General features: G+C 38.6%; 2 protein-coding genes across 4 annotated transcripts; both read right to left on the bottom strand.

The window, feature by feature from the left end:
* Positions 1-1121: 1121 nt before the first annotated feature.
* LOC135670768 (E3 ubiquitin-protein ligase BRE1-like 1) lies at positions 1122-12268 on the bottom strand. 3 transcript variants are annotated; one of them, XM_065178676.1, is made up of 20 exons: positions 12119-12268; positions 11750-11984; positions 9411-9572; positions 9235-9322; positions 7368-7595; positions 7090-7257; positions 6683-6876; positions 6514-6597; positions 6294-6413; positions 6016-6202; positions 5757-5917; positions 5592-5663; positions 5002-5078; positions 3808-4002; positions 3194-3266; positions 3032-3118; positions 2332-2469; positions 2054-2256; positions 1802-1970; positions 1122-1651 (listed from the first exon to the last, which is right to left on the bottom strand). In XM_065178676.1, the coding sequence occupies exons 2-20, from the start codon at positions 11864-11866 to the stop codon at positions 1520-1522; spliced, it is 2655 nt and encodes an 884-aa protein (XP_065034748.1). In that variant the 5' UTR covers positions 11867-11984; positions 12119-12268; the 3' UTR covers positions 1122-1519. The 3 variants fall into 3 exon arrangements, with proteins under 3 accessions (XP_065034748.1, XP_065034749.1, XP_065034750.1); XM_065178677.1 differs by having other exon boundaries at positions 1303-1651; positions 1802-1967; positions 12119-12252; XM_065178678.1 differs by lacking the exons at positions 11750-11984; positions 12119-12268 and adding an exon at positions 11444-11528 and having other exon boundaries at positions 1303-1651.
* A 3054-nt stretch (positions 12269-15322) lies between these two features.
* Positions 15323-20577, bottom strand: LOC103982620 (coatomer subunit alpha-3). Its single transcript, XM_009399604.3, has 4 exons — positions 20313-20577; positions 19967-20215; positions 18936-19427; positions 15323-18591 (listed from the first exon to the last, which is right to left on the bottom strand). Exons 2-4 carry the CDS (start codon positions 20172-20174, stop codon positions 15641-15643), a joined length of 3651 nt encoding a protein of 1216 aa, XP_009397879.2. The 5' UTR covers positions 20175-20215; positions 20313-20577; the 3' UTR covers positions 15323-15640.
* Positions 20578-21922: the final 1345 nt, after the last annotated feature.

The following is a 21922-nucleotide window of genomic DNA, read 5'->3' as shown; positions in this document are numbered from 1 at the left end:
ATTTGATCAACTAATGTGACACATTATGTCCTTTTCTGTTGAGGATCCTTTAATTCCAGCAAAGAAGACACTGACAGATGCTCTTGTGTTCCTCCTATCAGAGAGAGGTTCACATGCTTCCCACATATTGCAATACCAGATGTGCCAGTAGCCAGGCCAAGCAACGCCTGGAGTAGGATGTGACCTACCCATTGGTGCTCCCATCAATCTACACTAGCTTTTGTATCAGGCTTTTCCACTGGGACATGATCACCTAAACTTTCTTCACTGTTTCTTATACATGAATTCTTGATGGAATTGTCGTGCAAATAAATGTAATTGTTTCCAACGTTCACAAAGAAATAGAAAATCAAATTATTTTCAATGATGAGTAGGGAATTCTTTCAGCATCTGCCCCAGTCATGTATGTCCTCTGATTCCATTAAGGTCACCACACCCTTCCATCGATCTGCTTCTTCTCAAGTCACCAGATGAAGTGAGATAACAATTGAAGTCGATGGCAAGATGATGGATGGATGGATGGTTTGGAGGAGAAAACTATGGACTACCCACCTCTTGATGCCCAAATTATTGTCACAAATGCAGCACTCATCACACCACTAGTGCCAAAGCAGGTAGTCCTTTTTATTCGATAGTTGGGGCGGCCTTATCAGACACCACATACTTAAGAGAAGTACATTGCGATTGAGAGGAACACAATCCCCACTCAGATATTATATACAACAATGAGAACGTTCTGGACATCACATTACAGCTGCGTTGCCCTGTGTTGTGTTTGCACAGAGACTATATAGTTTATTCCCCCCACAAAAGAAATATATCGACAAAAGAGCATTCTTTTCCATCTTTATGATCTGCGCAAGAACACAGAAAATTTCACAGCACCCATCATTTATGTCAAACTTATAATTTCCAACAGAAACTGAACGACTATATCATGTCTCAAAGACTCAAACTACATTTGGTCTAATGATAACAAAATTTTCGATGGCAAACTTCGGCCAACACAACAACAGAACAAAGATGCATCGTTATAGCACGATAAGAACTGAATACCTGAAGGAAAAATCTAAATCGTGAAAGCCTTTTAAGTAAAAGAATTGAACTTTGACCCAGGGAAATAGATGCAGTGATATAACATGGTATATTCCATGGGAACAAACTGAAAGTATCTTATAAATTATTACAAACTGGCTTCAAACAAATTTTTGCACCACCGCCGGATGCAAGCTAAGCAAGCTCAACCTGGGTCTCAATTAATAGAAACTATGAAACAATAGAATGACAGGAACAGGCTGCTGGTGCAGTAATATGGGTGTAGATGGCGCTTGGCGTAGGTTAGTAAGAAGACCATATGAGCACGGGATCTTGAAAAGTCCCGTGCCTATTCAATCCCAAGCTATGTTACAAACAATAAGCTTCAAAGATACAAGAATTGGTTGAAGCAACACAACCCAGTCACACTGCGACAATGGTTTTTGCTTTCTTTCTTGCGCTCAAGCATCATCTAGATCCAGGATCATATGTAGATCGATTTCACGTCATTAGGCCCAAAACTCATGCCGCAAGTTCGGCACTTACGTTGACGGCTATCAATGGTTTTTTGAACACATTGATGACAGAACAAATGGAAACATTTCGTAATCACAACCTGAATACACAGGAGAAAATTGTGAAATATTTGAGTAGTGTTCTGGTCAATCAGCATAGAAAGAAAATAAAAAGAATCATCAGAAACAATCACAAGGACTTTATAAGCATAAGTGAAATGAAATGATAGTAGATTCTAGAGGACTATTACCTCCTTTTGTCGGTCATGGCAGATGCTGCACTTCAGTATCCCCCTATATTCTTTTACTTCTTGTCTAAGTTTCTGCAACACTGTGGAGCCTTTGGTTTGTTCCCTAAGAAAGGCAGCTTTCCTTGTCATGACTTCCATGCTCTCCTCAATTCTCTTCCTGTTAAACCTGCTTTTTTGGACAAAGATTCAGCAAGGCTCTAGTAGGATGAACTCGTAACCACTGGAAAATGCAGTAACCATGTAGCTAGGTACCTCTCCTTCCTTAATTCTATCAGCAAATCTGCAATATCCAGTCGGCTTTTCTCAACTTTAGTTAGCGCTCCATCAAGTGACTGCCTCGATTTGTAAGACTCAGTCTGCACCTCCAAGAATCTTTTCTTGGTATTATCAAAAGCAGTGGTGCTTTGCCATCCATCCTCAGCAAGTTTCCCAACTTGATCTGACCATACTTTTAACTGCAGCAAATATATAGTTTACCCAAGTTTTGGGCCAAGTCTTGCAGAAGAGATTGTAAAATGACGATTATGTACCTGCTCATCCATTTGGGCAACTTTCAGGTCATATGAATCCTTCAACAAATTTGCTTGATGCAATTTTTTGTCCATGGTTTGTATCTCCCAGCGGAGTGCTTCCTGCAATTGCCGGGCTTGCACGCCTTCCATAACAAGCTAGACCAAGATTTTCAAAGTCAAGTGGCATTCTGGGGTAATGGTTATGAGAGACAAAACATAACTGAAAATAAATTTATAGATAGCACACAGACCAAATCAATGAAAAAAATTTCAAAAAGGAAATGCAAACAAAAAAGATTGAAGATAAAGCTCAAGCATCAGGAAGGGACAATTTGGCAGCAAGGCTCTGAAGCTTGATGCCATCAAATGATAGATAAATGTCAGGTTTATAAACGATTCATAAATTGTGTAGTTAAGCCCATAGAGAAAAAAAAGACCTCATGAAAATGAAGTCCCAATTTAACCAAAACACTTCATGTGAAGCAGCATGCTAGCAACTTTGAATATTTACCTTAAATATTCAAAACAACGAAATTAATGGTGACAAAAAGGCTAGGCATAACATGTGCCACACCATTATTAATTTCTGCCCAAACAAATTTGTTGCTATCACAACCAAGGATATATCAAATCACATATCTCAATCAGAAAGAAGAGGCTAAGAAAGCCCCCCAAAATAGTCAAAGGAACTCGATAAGCATAAAAAGTATATTATCACCTTGGTGTTGTAATCATCTCTCTCTATGATTTGCTGCAAGAGATGTTGGTTTTGAGTTTGCATGTCTTCATATGCTTGTCCGATACTCTGCAGCAAGTTTTCATCTCAGTACACTAGTCCATTAATGAACAACTGTTACATATTTAAGAGGGATAGTCTAACCTCAATTTCAGATAGATAGGCTTCGCCTTCCTCATGTTTAGACTTCAGAATATCAGACAAACTCGATATTTCTCTGCATTTAGTTATTTACTGGTAATTCATCACATACCTCAGAGAGGAACCTATAGAAGCCCTACATACGCCAATCCACCACAGGAGGAACTACTAAAGGTGCTAAAAACTAGTGTTGCATGGATACGGAATCTTTATATGGATGCCTATCCATGCATCCAGTCTGGCAATGACAACAAAACAGAGGTAGAAGAGCACATGCAAAGAATTTCAAAGAAACAATACGATACTTTGTCATGTTGTAAATAAAGTTAAGCAAAGAAAGCCACTTATTATACTGCATACAGATTGTTGCTGGAACAGTATAACTGAAGAGTCTACTGTGTATTCAATTGACAAGCACACAAATAAATATCCAACATGATTTGTGGGTGTGGAGACATGATATCCATGTAATACAGCTAAAAAGTATGGCATGCTCAGAGATTTCAGTTGCAATATACAGAAGCTAGTTATCTGGAGCATAGTTTGTAACTTTGTATAGCCACGAAACATGCCACACATTAACAATAACTCTGTCCAACCAGGATGATCATAGTTACCTGTCACATTTCTCCAACTTCAGCCTTAGTTCATCGATCTCAGCTTCAGCAGAGGTTAGCCTCTTTTGGGATATTGCTTCAGCTTCAATGGCTGCCTTAACATTTGACTCCAAGTTGTGCTCATCAAGAGATGATTTAAGACTATGCACAAGAGCCCATGCCTTATATTCGTTATCCTTAGACTCTATAACATCCCTGTGGTTACAAAGAAATACAACATTTAAATTTAGTGCTGTCGATCAAGTAAAATCCATCAACAATGGCCACAGCATATAAGCCTCCCCATATCAAATATGGCATAAGCTAGAGGCTGAAAGTTATTAACCTTACCATTGTATATAGAAGAGGAATCTCAATTGACACTAAATCAGATTTACCAGCTATAAATGGTGAATATGCAACTTAAAGCATGGTATTTTGTAAGTTTTAAGGCAAATTTTCAAGAACAACAAATAAAAGAAGGCCATAATGCTTAGAACTGTTAAAAATACAATGTTTGTAGAGATTATTAAGCCAAATGTGTATCTCATCAACATGAAAGCTCGTAATACCAAGGTTCGCCGTACCGTACCGTACCAGCGTTTCGACCCGGGCTCGGTACTGATATGGTACGGTATACCGCTCGGTACACCCAGATGTACCGAGCACTGTAGCGGTACATACCGCCCGTACCAGGCGGTACAGTCCGGTACGGCAAACCTTGCTTAATACAATCAAAATAAATACAGATTTAAACCACAGCATATCCAGCATATATTTGCTGTTTCTTTTTGTTGCATAAATAAATTATCGAAGGTGCATGCATATTAAAGATTATTGGCCAAGTGACTCACAAATTACAATCTAAATGTGAAAAAGCAAGAGATGGTATTTCACAAATAAACACTAAAAAATTGAATATACTAAGACCCAATATCATTTGATTTGAAAAGCCAACATTTCTGTTAACATATTGCTTTAAAAAATGCACAAGTTCAATTAAATATAATAAGTCCGCAAACTAAAGGGCAGCAAATCCATAATTATCAACATGAGAGACAGAAACAAATGGAGAATTAAGTGTCAGCAGTCTAATTGACTTGTGGATTTAACATATTGAGTCTATTACATGAAACATTCTCCAAAATTTAGCATACTGAGGTATACTGCAGCATGTCACTAATGCTTCCTATTCAAAAGGATGAAATTGTAAACCTGGAATCGGTGGATTCACGACTGTACATCTCTAGGAATAGCTTCAGCTCCTGATTATTCTCTCTTAAATCGTGAACCTGCATAACCATAAACATGTGACATGTATCAAAGACAAGTCAGCATCTATATACAACATCAAGAGAAAAACATCGACTCTCCAATTCCAGATAAAACTAGTGGCGTGGGAAAATAGTGCACATCACAAGAAAATATAAAACAAGTCAAGAAAAAAAAAACAACTAGTCACAGACAAATGGTAATCGAGGACATGACATGGATGCACATTTTTCAAAATAAAAAAGGAACCAATTTATAATACAAATCCCGGTAGTCAAGTATTTTAGGAATGTTATGAGAAAAATAAATGGAGAAACTTGAACATTGAGGTATCAGCATACTATAAAAAATTGCACAGAAAATAGGTAAAACAGGCAAAGAAAAACATACGCCAAGCTAACAATGAACACATGTTGAAACAACACAAAGGTCCAAGAGGCAATACTTCATAGTAGCAAAAATTCCAGAATGAGAATACACAGAAATTATATTCCAAAATGACTGTAGCAGACTTGAGAAGATGCTTAGCTTACCAATGACTGCAGCTTCTTTATTTCAGATAGTTGTCTAATGGATTTGCCTGATAAAGATTTAATCTCATCCTCCTGCATCAAATATGATGTCAGTTTTTTGAAAAATCTATCAGGTCAAGCAAAATGAAGAAAATTTTCCAAAACATCCTACTGTTAAACCCTTGCCTTCCTGTGCAACACACTAGAAAGAGATTGAACTTCAGCTCGCAAAGAATGAAGTTCTATGGCAGCCTCCTTGTTTTTGTCGATTTCACTTTGCATGATTCTCAAATCTTTTGGTAGTGATGAGACAAGTGCCTTAAACTCTTTAATTATTTGTTTCCTACCTGAAACCAAAAGTATCGCTCCAAGTAAGTCCACTGCAATGAAAAAATAAACATCACAAAGATAGTTTGAAATAGAATCAGGACACTGGACAAGATACTTGGTTCTCTTGCAGCCTCTTCTAGCTTAATCTCTAAGAGAACCCTTTCATCAGCTAGTTTCTGCAAAATCTGTTCTAGCTCGACAATTCTAGACTCAGAAAACGCAGCCACTCTCCGAGAAATGTCAGCTAATTCAACTTTCAACTTCACTTCTTTTTCACGCCAAATGAAGCTATCCTTTTCAACCTATAACAAAAATGTAGACAAATCTCAGCAGTTTAAAATGTGAGCTAATATACCCATACATAGATACAAGTATCTACCGACCAGTTACCACCTGCAATTTCTCGAGCAATGCCCGGCATTCATCCGTTTCTTTCTTTGATTTCTCCACGTACTCATTCAGCAATTGAAAAGATTTGGATGAAGAGATATTCTTAATATCCATGAAAGAATTCTGGGATGCAATTTTCCAGATGCACAAGAATCTTAGTGAAAATTAGAGAACATATTGTTATTTACACTAGAAAGCAAATGGGAAACTACACAGAACCAACCCGGAGATCAGCTACTTTCTTTGGAATTTCAATTCTCTCTACATGCAATCTTCTAATCTCTTCTAACCGGCTTGAAACTAAATCCTGGTCAACAACTCGAGTATTAAATGAAACAATCACAAATGGAAGATGACATTGCTAGAAGAGATGTGAGGTGCCAGGTATTTACAGTCAGTTCCTTGAGGGAAGATTCCATATCTTGCATATCTTTTTGTACATCTTTCTCCTTATCTCCACCTACTTGTTTGTTTCCAAAAGTTGGAAAAGCAAAACATGTGCTTTGTGCTGTATCTCTCTGCGACTTGAGGATTGTTAGTTTACAATTGCTTTCTTCCAGCTCAGCAACCGTACTTGCCGACTCCTCTTCACAAAGTTATCAGAGATGCAGATGTCAATGGTGATCAGAAATTATTCAACGTATGAGAATGTACATCGGTGTTATTCTTGAGAAACAATAAGAATTACAAGCATAAGGTAGACATTGAAGGGTAGTTACAACACATCAACTTCCCGACTCAAGCATAAAAACTTTTAAAGACTTCTGAAAGAACCTCCAATAGACTTTGACGATGTTACCTGCCAGACGTTTACATTCAGCCTTATTTTTCATATCTACATCTCGATAATGCTGGACACTGTCTGCCAACAGTCTGTGTTTGAAGTGAAGATCATTCATGCCCGCAAAAAAGTTCCTAATTTCTACCTCTAAATCCTTGGCAATCTTCTGCAATTGCCTGCTTGATTCTATTGCATACCAGAAAAACATAAACAAATCAGCAGGAACAGATCTCAAGATTGACCTAAATCAAAAAAGACAAAAAATTAACCAAATCACTGCATAAGAGAGTCTATACCATCTTCTGCTTGAGCCACCTGGTCAGCAGCAGCAACAAACACCTCGTTTACATGCCACATATCATTAAGTGAACATATAATATTCTGTAAGATGTGTTTTGTTGTCAATTCTGCTCCCTGCATATTATCTCTGTCCGGAGTAGGGGATACATAATGTGAACTTTCAGTAGCACCTGCTTCCAGAAGTCTCCTCAAAAAGTCACCTTCAGTGGGGCAGGATGGTCCATCTGGGAAAAAATTAAAGAATAAATTATACAAACCCCTAAAACAATAAAAACAGAGTGAACAATAATATTGCATTCAACAATTGTTTCCCCTGGCTAGTCACAGAGAACAATGAACTATGGTTCATATCAAAAGCAATAATTTGGCAAAAATAAATGGACCAATGCCTAAATAAAAAACCACAAAAATCCCCCACGACAAAGAATGAACTGACTTCAGCCTGATCGGCCCCAAGATGTGTTTGACCTCGAAACCTCAATTGGCCTCTCAAGTCTCAACTCCGTTAAATCTCCTATTACTCAAAAGGAAGAAGCACTTTAAATCAACTCAACAAGTCCATTGGCTCTCTTAATATCTCAAACTTCTGCAAATTGATCATCCCATAACATGGTGACAGGAGGACAGATAATGACTAGTGCTTCTAAAGACAAAATCACACCAACAGTGTTCTTGTGCCGAATAAACCACAAGGTAGAATGTTTTTTGTTTAATAATCTCTAATCAAATCCTTTCCATATAAAACTAATGTTTATGTTAACAAAGAAACGTAACAGCATCTTCAAAAGCAGAACGTAGCATCTCTTGATGTTTATTAGTTTGAAATGTGCCTTCGTATGGGGCTTTCTTTATTTTTCCATCCCTCTTTTATCTTTCTTTCTTTCTCCCCCCTCCCTCCCTCCCTCTCTCCCTCATTCTCTTCCTTGTATCTCATTTTGATCTTTATAAAATGTTGGTCATCAGCCATTTTCAGCAGCATCTGGGTGATTACTGTTCCATGTAACTCAAGCTACATTCTTGTCTTCCTCATGAAATGCCATGTCTGATACTCATAACAACATTTTGTTCATGATACCAAAAGAGATTTTTAGTCTAAATCATCATATAATATACATGCATGATTTCAACTAGGATTAAGTCAACCAAATTTCACCTGTATTACATCATATAGTACATATCAAGGATTAAAATCTGAGTCCAATACCAGTGAACAGACTAGTATGGTAACAACCAAAACACAAAGCAGAGAGACAAAGAAAGAAAGAGAGAGAGAGTGGGGGGGGGGGGGGGGGGGGGGTTGGAAGGGAGAAAAATAGGGAAGAGAAATGCACCATATGATATCATCAGAGAATATCTTTTTGCTCTAAATTGTTTAAGAAATTAACATATATCAGCATATGACTAGTCTATCGCAAACTATTTTAATTTTTTTAACTGCTGAAGTCGAATACACCACAATAGGCCAAGTTAAATAGAAATTACATCAGTCACTAGATTGCTTAAGAAAACAACATATATCAGCATAAGTTAAAAAAAGAAGTGAACTAGAAAAACTCTTCATATCATTACTACCTTTGAAAAAAACTCGAGTCAAAATATAGTAAAGAATTGCTGCAGAGTCACCTGTGGTGAAAAGCAAGTAGAAGGAGAATGAAGACAACCAAGTATTTGATACCTAGGGTGATTCAACTTTGAAAATCAGAAGAAACAGGTGTTATTTTTCACGTTGGTCAAGGAAGACTTTCATATTTTCTAACATAACTCCAGCATTTAAAGAAACAATGAACTAAATTTATCTTCCATATAGGAGAACTGATATATTTCCTGAGACGACAAAAGCATGTTTTATTGGCAAAATCTCACCCTCTAAAACATGAGAATGCTTCAAGTGATGACCACTACTCGTGGATCCACTTGCACTGGCAGAAAGTGATTCCAGATCATTGACTAGCTGTCAAAACAATATATGAAACTGTTATTTTAAACCAACTCTGAAAGACTATTATAATCAAACAGAAAAAGGTAAAATAATCACTAACCCACTCCCAATAGTTATTAACCAAAAGTAAAGTGTCATCATGAATCTTCTGTTTCTCTTTTAGCTGATGAAATTTATTGTCAAGAGCAAGATACTCAAATTTCTGAGCTTCTAACTGTTCAGAGAGCTTCTGATTCTTGTATCGTAGCACAGCAAAATCGAGCTACATGAATAAAATCAATGAAAAGAGTTACATCACAAAGAAAAAAGCACAATCTCCAAAAAGCTGCCTACTCTAGATAATTCCACATTGGTAAACCTCGTACATCGAAAAAAAACAATTTTTAAGCAGTTTCTATGATGATAAAGTAGTAGGAACAGAAATATCGCTAACAAGTGATCTAGCACTATCACTATTATCCTTTTGTTAACAAGTCATATTCTCTATACAAGAAAATAAGTGACATAAATGAATTCAAAGATATAAAAGAAAAATTTTATAATAATGAAGAAATACCACAAGCATTGTTAATTTAAAAAAAAAACAGAAGAGTAACTAGAAACTTAATAAACTGGACATGAACTTTAACCCCGTGTATGAGCTGCACTGTGCTCCATTTCTCAGGTGCACATGAAACTCATTCGATAAGAGTGGTAGGATAATCTAACAACTTTGGACAATTTAAACCATGTGATACACTCAACCAAGAATAGAAGATAGAGAACATGGGAACTAGCATAGTAGCAGAAAGTCTGCAGCATGCTTCCTCTGGTTTCAAGTCAATGTTTTACATGTTCTTATAGCAGTTTCAGAAATAATTTTAAGGTGATTTGAGATTCCAATTATATACAACAACCAATAAATAGGGCAACTCAATCAACCAATACAAGAATTAGCAAGAAAGAAAACCCTGAAGGCAAGATGTAACAAGTCAATTTCAGTCCCACAATACAGAAAACAATCGACAACCAAAACTATTTGGTCCTATTTAAGACCTTATAAGATAATAAAAGGTGTCTTTCTTCCCTAACTTGAATGCCAAAGGTGAGGAGGACAATAGTGAGCCAATTGATCAATCAGCTGAGAGCAGAAACAAGTGTCAAAATTTTATCTGACAAATGCCATAGGCTATCAAGAGAAAATACGAACATTAAACGGAGAAGTCTTCATGTATTTTAGTCGTGGAATACAAAAAAGGCCATTATCATTTTCAAGCCAAATATGCTTCTCACGTCCTTAACAAACCATTTATCTAAATATACCTACACAATGATATAGCCATTTACAAAAAAGAAAAACTTTTACCAAAAACTCACTTTCAACATCTTACTCATGTTTGTAAAAAATTTCCGCACTGGTGATTCCAAGCTTACAGACTTAGCATCACCCTTCGACAAGTAATAATAGACATAAAAAATGCAAAATAAATGTAAACATCTTTGACTATACAACAAAAATTTGAAGAAAAAGGTTATTAATTTCCTCTTGTTCAAAACAGCACTTAAGAAACTCAAACCCAAAAATTTGTGCAATACAATTAAATTTTGGTTTTTTTATAAAGAACTTAAAAATTACAATAATAAACCCAAGAAACTTTACTGATCAAGATAAAATGGAAGTTGTTCTAGTGTGTGTCCATGAATGACAGTTATGCCTCTTCTCCTAGCAGAAATCTCTGTGCCAACAGAAGCTGTCTATAGCCATCTGATCTGCTCTCTAGTTTTCCTTCTTAATTAGCTTTAATGTGTCAAGAGGTACATGGAAGACTACATTTTCACTCCCCTCAAGTGTGCTAGGAGGTGAATCTGTTCAAGGAAGGAAACTTACAAGTTCCAAATCTTCCAATTCACTTGAGGCTATTTTGACTCAGTCATTGGAACATTTCTATCCCATGAGATTGTATGTTTTTGTTTTTTGACATAATGGCTGTACTCCACAATAGTTGTATGTTGTAATAAGAACGACAGACTGATAGTTGACAATTCCTAAGTTGAGAATACAGTCATGATTCTAGCAAGCGGAAAAAGTGAAGAGCCTATAACAACATCCACAACCAATCACACTTTTCCGAAAAAGACAAGATTCTTCTTTACCTCTTTATTTACGCACATACAGATAGATCCATCCTCATAAGATGTAACAGAATTTTGCTGGTTATCAATTACCGAATGCAAACTCCTCCTCCATCATAAATAGGTCATGAACAAAAAAACAAATCAAGCTTAAAGCCATCAAATTGGCACTCGCAATATATATATTTCCTGTAACCCTAGAAAGAGCAATACCAATCCACGCAATAGGAAGGGAAAAGAGAACACATATAACACGGCAATTGCATTGGATCATCCACCAAAATAGACTACCAACGCAAGAAAATCCTCGAAGCACAAGGATCTTACCTTCTTGTCCTCTTTGCAAGGGGCTAACGGCTGCTTCTTGGTGGTCGCACCGGCGCTGGTAGGGGAGATGGAGCTAAAATGACGCCGCTTCCTCTCCGGCTCTCCAGTGCTCCCCATATCCCTAACCCTAGCAACAGGAAAGCTTAGGCAGATGCCCCACACTCACATACGGACCTTCCGATGCTCCCGAATCCCCAACAAAAGAAGCGGATAACCGGCACGACAAACCGGGTTCCTCGACCAAAAACTAGGGATTGAAACCCTAACTCATAGATCGCACAAAACGATCAAACGCGAAGGGGGAAATAGCAGGGGAAATCCAAACTAGGGCAAGAAGGGGAACCGGCATCTTTCACAGCAAGAACCGACCTTTAACTGCTCGCCGATCTCGGATTGGATCGAGAAGAGGGTATTGGTCGGAGAAGGAGTTTGCGGGGTTTCAGATGGGGAATTAAGAAAGCGAGAGGTCACACGAACGCAGAAGCGGAGCGGGCAGAGAAGGGCGAGAGTAATACCACGGTTGTGTAAATGGTGGCACGGGAGGAGGACGGCTCGTCCTTTAGCAAATCTCTAGGAGCATTTTCGTCATTAAAAAGATGAAATCGTTTCCCCCTACCTCGCAGTGATACGTGCCCGACCAGGGAATCGAAATAAATTATAAGCGTTTATTCTACTAACTAACTATAGATTACAATTGCAGCTTAAAAAAATTATATTTATAATTTTTATAATTATTCTAAATAAAATATATAATTTTATTTATCTTAATAAATTATTTTTATAAAAAAAATAAAAAATGATAAAAAAAAAAAAAAGATAATTTTAATATATATATATATATATAGCATAATTTAATAGTATGCCACAACAGCATCGATGTGAAAGTTACAAGCTAACGTGGTAGACAATGTCAACAGCTCAAATAACAACCGTCCCTCTCTCCCCTCTCCCTCCCTCCCTCGCAAACCTGTGCAGGACCGTATAAGCGATGTCGTCAGGTACGAAATTATCCCGGAATGTTCGGAATAGTGCCATCGAGTACAGAGCCACCCCAAAATGACTAAAACGACGTCACTCAAGGATGATCCGCACACGTCGATCGGAATGGCACCGTTGAGTATAGAGCCACCTTGGAATGATCGGGACGACGCCACTCGGGGACAATCCGCACACATCGATCGGCACAGTGCAGTCGAGCACAGAGGCATGGGCCCACCGCTTAAGGGGTCGACGATCATTAACATATGAGGTACGACCAATCTACGTGTGTAGGTATAAAGACCCGTCACTTGGTCAGCGCCAGGGGGACTGAACTCTCTCTCATTTCATTAAGAGCTAACTTAAACTTCGAAGGGATCGAGTCGAGAAATCTCATTCTCAACATCAACCTGTGTACAGGGGTTGACGACGAAGAAGTAGACGACAAGACCTGTAGCTTAACCCGACCTACCACACACTTCCACTACTCTAGTTTCCGCATGGGTGACATTGCACATCCGAGATCGGATGAAGCCATGCTAACTCCTCGACTACGACGTAAAGGTTCACTCAACATATATATATATATATATATATATATATATATATATATATATATATATATATATATATATATATATATATGATTAGTAAAAATTTATTAAAAGCATCATAAAATTTCGGATTCACCGTTTATCCTTTCATAAATCTTTATATCACATACACACACACGAGATCAATTTTGTTACGTTCTAAAATAGTATCTGGGAGTTAATTATCCCCAAAAAGAAAAAGGAAAAAGGAAACACGCTTTGCTCCATTGACGAAAGCTCCAGGTTTCTCTCACACTGCAATTGCAATCAGGCACACTAGAACAGGTCACGTCGGCCACTTTTTATCAAGAACACCAGCACAGGCAGCATAATTGAAGATCTCATGGCATCATCAGTGAAGATGGTGGTGCTCTCATCCTTCTCTATCCCATGCAGCAGTTTTAGAATCTGGTCAAGGAACTACCTTGCTTTGGCCTTTGTGTGGTTAAGCATCCACTTTGATCCAGTGGTAACGATGAGCTGCTCGTCTGAATTTTATGTATCTGACGGTCTAGAAAAGAGAATATGAAGTGAAAGAAGGCATCACAGTGGTTCTCATCGATGTGACTGTTAAGAGGAGTAATCCATGAGAGAACCAAACGGATAGTCCAAATTACTCGAGTCCATTTTCCACATAATAGTTATTGTTGCAAAAAGCCCTAAATAATGGCGAAGGGCGGGAGTTTGGTCGAAGGGTGCAGTTATCGTAGTTCACACCTTGTTAAACTCTACCCTCCATGCAACGATTTTATTTGTTTTATTTTCAATAACTTTTTTTTTTGGTGAATCCTAAAAAAATATCTAAGCTTGAGAATTTTCTTCGACTTTAAAAAATTTTCAAATAATATTCTTGATCATATAAAATAACTATTTTATCACTGTCTTTGTCGAGACCAGAATTATTATCTCTTCTCTGTGTATTCACTAGTGCCCTCGTAGCGAAGAGGGCACTACTGAAAACGTAGACGATCAAGAGACGATCGACACGATAAAGGAGACAACTGACAAGCAATGATCAACAGGATAGGGTAGCCATTTTGAGAAAAAAAATAAATACCATCTAAATTTTATTTTTAAAGTCTGGGTACCGAAAATTCCTAAACTACGAAATTTTTCCGAGATTTCACCACTTTTTTTATTTAGTCTAAAAAAACCTCAATTTCCAAGCCTTCTATTACAGACAGAACAGAATGGAATCAGCGATTGGACTACTTAATTAGGACGACGGATGTATATATATATATATTCGGATCGTGCATGTGAATAAATTGGGGATGTCTATTTGCAGTTATTCATGAATTTATTTTAGGAACACACAGATTAGAATGTGATCGTTATAATGAACATGAGACAAAATGAAGCGTCTTTCTTTGCAAGATAATAAGAGAACAAAAGCGAAGGAAGATTAACTAATAATGGTTGTGGTGCTTATAGAAAGAACAGCCACGTAATTCTTATAACAGTATAGCTATCTCAGAGAAAGATTGTATAACCTGTTACCTCTCACAATCTGCAATCGCATGAAGTGATGGAATGTAATTCCCTATCCGGAGCAACATCTTTAGAAAATTCATTCCTGCATATTTCCATATCTCTGCATTTTCACACTGCGACGGTCAAAGTTTTCATCCTACAATCCATCAATCTGTCCAACTTCTGACGTCCACACCACAGAAAATGTTTCATGTAATTCTTTCTTGCACGTCTCTTCTAACACTCGGCAAGACATGTCTGCAAAACCTAGTGAGCTAATCTTTTAAGTTTCTATAACTTCAATAAAAAGGTGGCCAGGTACTGAATTCATCCAACAATTTCTCGCCTTCTTTTTTTTTTCACTACCTCCTTGTAATTGTTGTTCTAAAACAACACTTCCATCCACATAGTCTGATAAAAAGTCAGATGCAATGAAAACACATCACAAGAAACGGGCTCACCGGTTATTGAGATTCAACAATTGTTCATTAATAACTACAAATATAATAAATGCATGCAACAGTGATACTTGACCACCTAAAAAAGGCTCCATAAACAATCCAGGGATGGAAGAAATACATGAAAATCCTAACTGCATTCTTTTAACCAAATGTAGCTTCTACAATCTTGTTCTAACACCGTCTGCAAAATCTAGTAAAAACTAACCCCTTAAATACCTCCCCATGGTTCGGCGAATGGGGCAAGATGCTCAAAAGCAACATTTCTACTATTATTGCTTTACCTTGCACATAATCAATATGTCCCAGGCAAGATATAATATAACAGCAAGAAGCTAAATAACAGAAAAGGGCAAAAGTTAACAAATAACAGAAGTACCTTATGCCAATTATCTTATCTGTGTAGGTGAGCAGAGCAGGCCAGATGCATCTGCTCCTACCACTGCAAGCTCACAAACAGCACAAAGATGACCTTCGATGGTTGGCACAAATCTAGCTCCACAATAAGGGCAAGAAACATCTTTCTGGCCACGGTAGATCGGAACAAAAGTTGCCCCACAAACCACAAATGGATTCCTATAATCGTAATTGAGCTGGTTAACATCTTTTTTGTCACCACAATGTTGCAACAGCTGCCTAGCCTTCTTTGCCTGGACTTCTGTTGGGCTGCTCTCAAGAAGCATCCTTGCAAAATTAGCCGCTGTAGAGCAGTTCCCTCCCTTGTAGCAGATGGTCATAGCACTTGTGAGGACGAGCCTCATATGAATCTTCTGAAGCTTACAATTTGTGAAATAGGCCGCTAGTTCTTGCTGTCGAACCAAATTGTCCTTGATTTCCTTTCTTTTGAGCTCAATTTTCAAACCTAGAACATATTCTCTGGCTATGTCAATCAGCTCCTTCACTTCATCAACTTCCCTCCTTGAGTCAACAACAATAAGAGGGATGGTGTGCAAAATGTTAAGGAAATGACGTAAAGCATCAGGGAACTTTCCTTCTGTTGTGGCTCGATAAGCTGCCTTAAGTTTCTCATCCATCTGTGAGAACCTGAAGACAAGTGCTGGTGGACCTCCTCCATTAGAGCTAGCAGACTCATTCCATCCCTTTTCAACAGCAATCGATATAATCGGTGCAGTAGCAAGCGCATACAGATAAGAATGACTGCCCATGTGAATATCCATGAATAGTGGCTTCAAAGGTGCAAAGTTCTTTATAGCCAATTGCCGGCTGAGCAAGCGCATGGCAGTGTCAAAGTTTCCAGCTGCCACATGCTCCCCAGCAAGAGATGATTTCTGGATCCACATTTGACTTACAGGCATCCCAGGTGTTGGGGTAACAAACAATGAATGGCGAGAATTGCCTGCAGCTTTTGGTGTATCCACATCAGCTGGTAATTCCAGATCTTCAAGATCCCATCCTCCTTCTTCTTCATTCTCTATATTTCCTTCACCGTCCTCAAGATCTGCTATTATTTCACCATTCTGCATCACTCCCTCCATGTCAACAATGTCCAGTTCCTCATCACCCCAGTCAGCACCAGCAGCATCCTCCTCTTCCTCCTGTCCTGCCCTCCCCATATCCGAACCATTGTCAAAGATACCTCTCATTACCCTTAGTAAGGGCCAATCCCCACCACACATGAGTGGTGCAGGAGGCATTAGAAGAGAATGTGTCTTTCCTTCAGGTAATGAAGGAACATTATCTCCCAGCTCAGTTGCAAGCCTATCAGCAACTTCCTGAAGTCCATGAGTGGCAGCTGTAACATATGCAAGAGGCAAATGACCAGCATTCTCCAGTATTTTGACACGTTCCTGAATGTCACCAAGATACAGTGCATTGTGGAACTGACCCATGATGTCATTCTTAATTTCAGCTATCCTCAGCATTTTGGATAGCTTTTCCATATTCCCCGTTACAAGATAGAGAAATGAGAGCCTCTCAAAGTTCTTTGTCCTCTGATATGCATATTCTACAATATTAGTGTTTCCATGTCGAAGGGCCTCAATGCCCAACCTGTACCAATGGTCTTTATCATCAATCTCTTTTGCTGAAGCAACAGCAATTTGGATATTACCACTCTCAAGAGCCAGATTAAATCGGGTCTTCTCATCCTTAACGAAATGGAGAGCAACTTCTGGAAAGCCTTTCTGTTGAAGATATGCAATTACAGCCTGACCACATAACTGTGAATTCCTTATCATACCCATCACATGGTCATATCTTTTTTGCATAAGAGAAAGCTTGAAGATGTACTCTGTAGCATCAATTGATATAACCCGGGTCTTCCCATTGCGATCCAAGCAAAAAATATTGCTTCCAGATATCTTGGTTATGTAAATAGGTTCATCCAGGGTTCTTACAATTCCGGTGTCCCCATTACTTAGGCAATACTTGATATGATTTAATGTTGCATAAATGAAAACTCCATTATCATCCCAGGCACCACTTTTTACACGAATAGTCTCGTGCATTGTGCAACGAAGCACAAGTTTCTTATTAGCAATGACTATAGCATGCTTACCAAGCAAAGCAACAGATTCCATATCACTTGACCAGACAATGTACTTGACAGATGGGGTCTGCAGCTCACCAATGACAATCCTCTGCTGAAGATCAAAGATGGCCACCCTGTCCTCAGCTCTGCACAACACGTTACCAGTCCCAGCATAAAATATTGCATCAGTAGCGATTGGAAGAAGACTTTTCTTTACTATCTCATTTTTCAGGTTCTTCACTACTACTTGATTGGTACTCCTGTCCAGAACAGCAAATCTATTGCGGGCTATGAAAACTGCTGACCCACCAGCCCCCCTTTTTGCTTCCTGCATATAGTCACTCCTAAGAGATATGTCCTTAGGAACAATATATAACTCATAAGATCCACCGTCCACATCAGAACAGATCAATACAGCATTCTCCGTGGGACTATAAGACAGTGTTCTAGGTCCCTGGTTTAAGCTGACAGAACCAGGCTTCCTTATAGGAACAACCTGAATGTCCTTCTGGGTTGAGAACTCATACAACCACAAGAAGCGATCTTTAACATAGTATAGAGTATCTCCACTGACAGAGAAAGCAGGGCGTTCTCTCTCCAACTTGAAGATGATCATGCCGCTATCATGACCTGCCGCAAGAAGGTTCATAGCTGGATGCACAGCAAGAATCCAGAAGCGGTCATGCTCACGTCTAAATGTCTGAACACCTGTGCGTTTTGTAGCATCCCAAACACGAATGCTTTTGTCCTCCGAGTTGGATACAATGATATCCATCTTCGTGTGGAACATCACACTAGAAACGTTGTTAGTGTGCCCTCTCAATGTGTCCACCTCCCAAGCCTTTGAATCTGTTGCACCAGGAGAATGGGATACATCAATGCATTTGCAGACTTATTAATCAACCTATACCAACCATGAACTTAAATGCCAATCGAAGACTTTGCCAGTTGTTACATACCTGTCCAACGAGATTCTCGTACAGGCATTAGTACGAGTATTTGATTACTTAATACCAACAATGTCATACTTTAACCCATGAATCATCCACAAAATAATCGTATTCTGATGATAAGGAAACTTCTAGGCTATTAAAAGCATCTTGTTCATTCTTCAATTTAATAATTTATAGATTATTTGAACATGATAGCAACTTTAGTAGGGTGAAATTATCCGAGGGTTCTATTCAACTTACCATTCATTCTCCAGAGTTTCACTTGCCGGTCATCAGCACCAGACACGATTAGGGGCAAAGTAGGATGGAATGATGCCCAATTGACCCCACGGTCATGACCTTCTAAGACATACTTGACAACTGCATCAATTCCACCAAACAAATCTGTGTTCATCTGACTAAGCCGCAGAATGTCATCAGCTGGTACCACCTTCTGCCTCAGAGCACCAATATCCCAGACACGAATTGTTTGATCAAGGGAAGCCGATACAACCAGGTCCTCCTTTGGATGGAATGAGGCACACATGACATAGTGATTGTGGCCGGTTAACACAGAAATGCAGGTCCGTGATTGCCAGTTCCAAATCCTAATGGTTTGATCATCACTAGCACTAACAATCCAGGGATGCTCATCATGGAATTGCACTGTACGGATGTAATCAAGATGCCCAAGAAGGGTAAATAGACAACGGCGGGTCTTATAATTCCAGACCTTGATTTTGTAATCATCCCCTGCATGTACAAGTGTGAATAAGAAATGCAAGCATCATAACAAATTCTAACATCATAGTATTGAAAAAGAAAATAATGTAAATTAGATATTATCAGAATGTAACCCAACCACCGTAGGTTCACTCACAACTACCAGATGAATAATCCTGAACCATATGACAACAAAGAAAACCCAACTTGCTATTATACCAGTTACGAAGTAACGCAGACAAATTTTCATGTTCAAAAGACTTTCTCTATTCTTCATTCTAAACAGCAAAGCATTAATAAAACTGCCCTAAGAAAGACCAAGTCGATTTTTAATCATTCAAGATAATACATCAGATCGGATACAAAGAATAGCTATCTGCAAGATTAAAACTAATCAAATGCAATCTATGGAATGTCCAAGATCCAATCACTACAAGCAAAACTAAGGTATAAAATTTTGAAGGCAACGGAGATCAAACATAAAATCTTAGTACAGCCCGGATCAGGGAAACACAAAAAAGATGGAACATAAAGAGAAAAAAATCTGGAGAAATGGAAGAATTCATCACCTCCGGAGACGAAGAGGGGCTGCGATTTATGGAAGTGGACGCCACGAACGGGACCGTCGTGCTCGTCGAACCGATCGATGACCGTGCCCATGCTGTAGTCCCATAGCTGGATCACACCGCTGTGGAGGCTGGCGAGGATCCAGGGCCGCTTGCTGTGGAAGCTCAGCCCCTTCACCCGATTGCTCTTGGTCTCGAATTTGGTCAGCATAGCGGCCTTCGCCTCTTGAAGCCCTCGCCACCACCAAAAGCCTGAAAGATCAACAAGGGTACAAGTAAACCAAATCAGAGGGGTAGGGTTAGCACCGGGGCCAGGATCAAAGCCCAGATCTAGGGAGAAGGGGTCGACCTCAGGATCTGGGGGCCAGATCTAGGAGGGAAGGGAAGCAGAAGAGTATGGATCGACGAGAGGCGATCGGCGTCGCCGCCGAGAGAGGGTGAAGAGATAGCGCCAAAACGAGGCCTCTGCCAGTTACACCGTCACTCTCCGGCCAATCTCTCTGGTCTAATGCCCTCTCTTTCTTAATTCTTTTGCCTTTTGGGGGGAATCTTTGGCTGATACAGAGATCACATCGGTACCGGTTGATCCCATGATCTCACTCGATGCGGTATCGTCTGTTGACAGGAATATAATAAATGGGAATTCATGGAAGCAGTGACACCATCCAACCCTTCGAAATAAGATATTTAATTTATATTTAAGTTTATTATAATTTTAATTTATATTTAAGTTTATTATACCTTTCAATATATATATATATATATATATATATATATATATATATAACACTTTTAATATTAGGTTTTTTACCCGATAACACTCTCATTTTTATTAGGATGACATTTTTTTTATTAATCAAATGAAAATACCGTTGATTGTGAGTGTCATCATCTCCTCCTCTCTCCATGGTTGGTTGATGACATCATCAGTTACCTTCTCCTCGTTCTCCCTTCCCTCTCCTCCCGACTCTTTTCTAAGGGTCCCAAATAATAGAGTCATCCAACCATGTCTTCATAGGGGTGATTGGAGGGGTAATCACGAAAGTGTTGCATAGCACTTCCACAATGATAGAGGAGGGGCTATCGAAGGAGGGGAGGATGATGGTGGCGACAATGTAAGGGGAATGTAGACGATAGAGGAGGTGGAAAGGTTATCGCCATCGCTTGCACTCTCACTGTACGACTCTATCTATGTGCTCCTACCACGATAAAAATGGGTAAGTGGAGGGGGAGAAAGTGATAAACAATAATGACAGATGACGGTAGAAGAGACGGGAGGACAATGAGGAAGACTATGTGTGAAGGAAGAAGAGGTTGACGATGTAACAATCAAGGGTAACAATTGTATAAGACAAATGATATATTTGTTTGATTGATGAAGAAGGGAGCACCGTTATATAAAAATCAATTAGGATGAAATCAAAATTAAAGGTTTTTTCAAATAAAACATTATATATGTGACAGTTATTTTTAAAATATTAAAAATAAAATAAAATATCCCCTTACATAATGAATACTGTATTACCGATCCTAACCTATCAATTGTTTCCACAAATTTATTAGAACTTTGACATTCAAAATAGCTGTTACATAATGTAATCAATCTCAAAAATATTATTTCTTAGCAGTACTTTTGGGTGTGGGATTAATCTAATTTAGAAAATAACTTGTAATGTTTAAGTAATAAGACAATTCCATGTCATCTCATTGCATTGGCAAATTAATTCTTTATACTGTTTAAAGAGTTACATTCAGTAACTCATTGCAAGCATTAGATGCTCACAAGCTATTTAATTTCTTGTTTGGCCACCACTTATTCTTTTTCCATATCTCAACATAAACAATAGCATACAAGTATGTAAGCTAAATTCTCTTGTTCCAATATGCCTCATGTATTGACCACTGAATCCTTTCATCGTATGAAGCACTGGTTTCATCTCTGAACAGTGTTTTCGAGCT

The sequence above is a fragment of the Musa acuminata genome, chromosome BXJ1-4 (assembly GCF_036884655.1).
Source record: "Musa acuminata AAA Group cultivar baxijiao chromosome BXJ1-4, Cavendish_Baxijiao_AAA, whole genome shotgun sequence".
NCBI classification, from domain to species: Eukaryota; Viridiplantae; Streptophyta; class Magnoliopsida; order Zingiberales; family Musaceae; genus Musa; species Musa acuminata.
The sequence above is the reverse complement of the archived record's forward strand: the minus strand, read 5'-3'. Positions and strand labels throughout refer to the sequence as shown.

What these genes read in the sequence shown, in the direction of transcription:
- LOC135670768 (XM_065178676.1), bottom strand. Translation starts at nt 11,866, where the DNA reads ATGGGGAGCACTGGAGAGCCGGAGAGGAAGCGGCGTCATTTTAGCTCC. An exon ending in AGAAAGTAGCTGATCTCCGG is followed by an intron (nt 6,414 to 6,513) that starts GTTGGTTCTGTG and finishes ATTGCATCCCAG; the next exon opens with AATTCTTTCATGGATATTAA. An exon ending in TAAAGAAGCTGCAGTCATTG is followed by an intron (nt 5,079 to 5,591) that starts GTAAGCTAAGCA and finishes ATGGTTATGCAG; the next exon opens with GTTCACGATTTAAGAGAGAA.
- LOC103982620 (XM_009399604.3), bottom strand. Translation starts at nt 20,174, where the DNA reads ATGCTGACCAAATTCGAGACCAAGAGCAATCGGGTGAAGGGGCTGAGC. An exon ending in GCCCCTCTTCGTCTCCGGAG is followed by an intron (nt 19,428 to 19,966) that starts GTGATGAATTCT and finishes TTGTACATGCAG; the next exon opens with GGGATGATTACAAAATCAAG. An exon ending in GAAACTCTGGAGAATGAATG is followed by an intron (nt 18,592 to 18,935) that starts GTAAGTTGAATA and finishes CTGGTGCAACAG; the next exon opens with ATTCAAAGGCTTGGGAGGTG.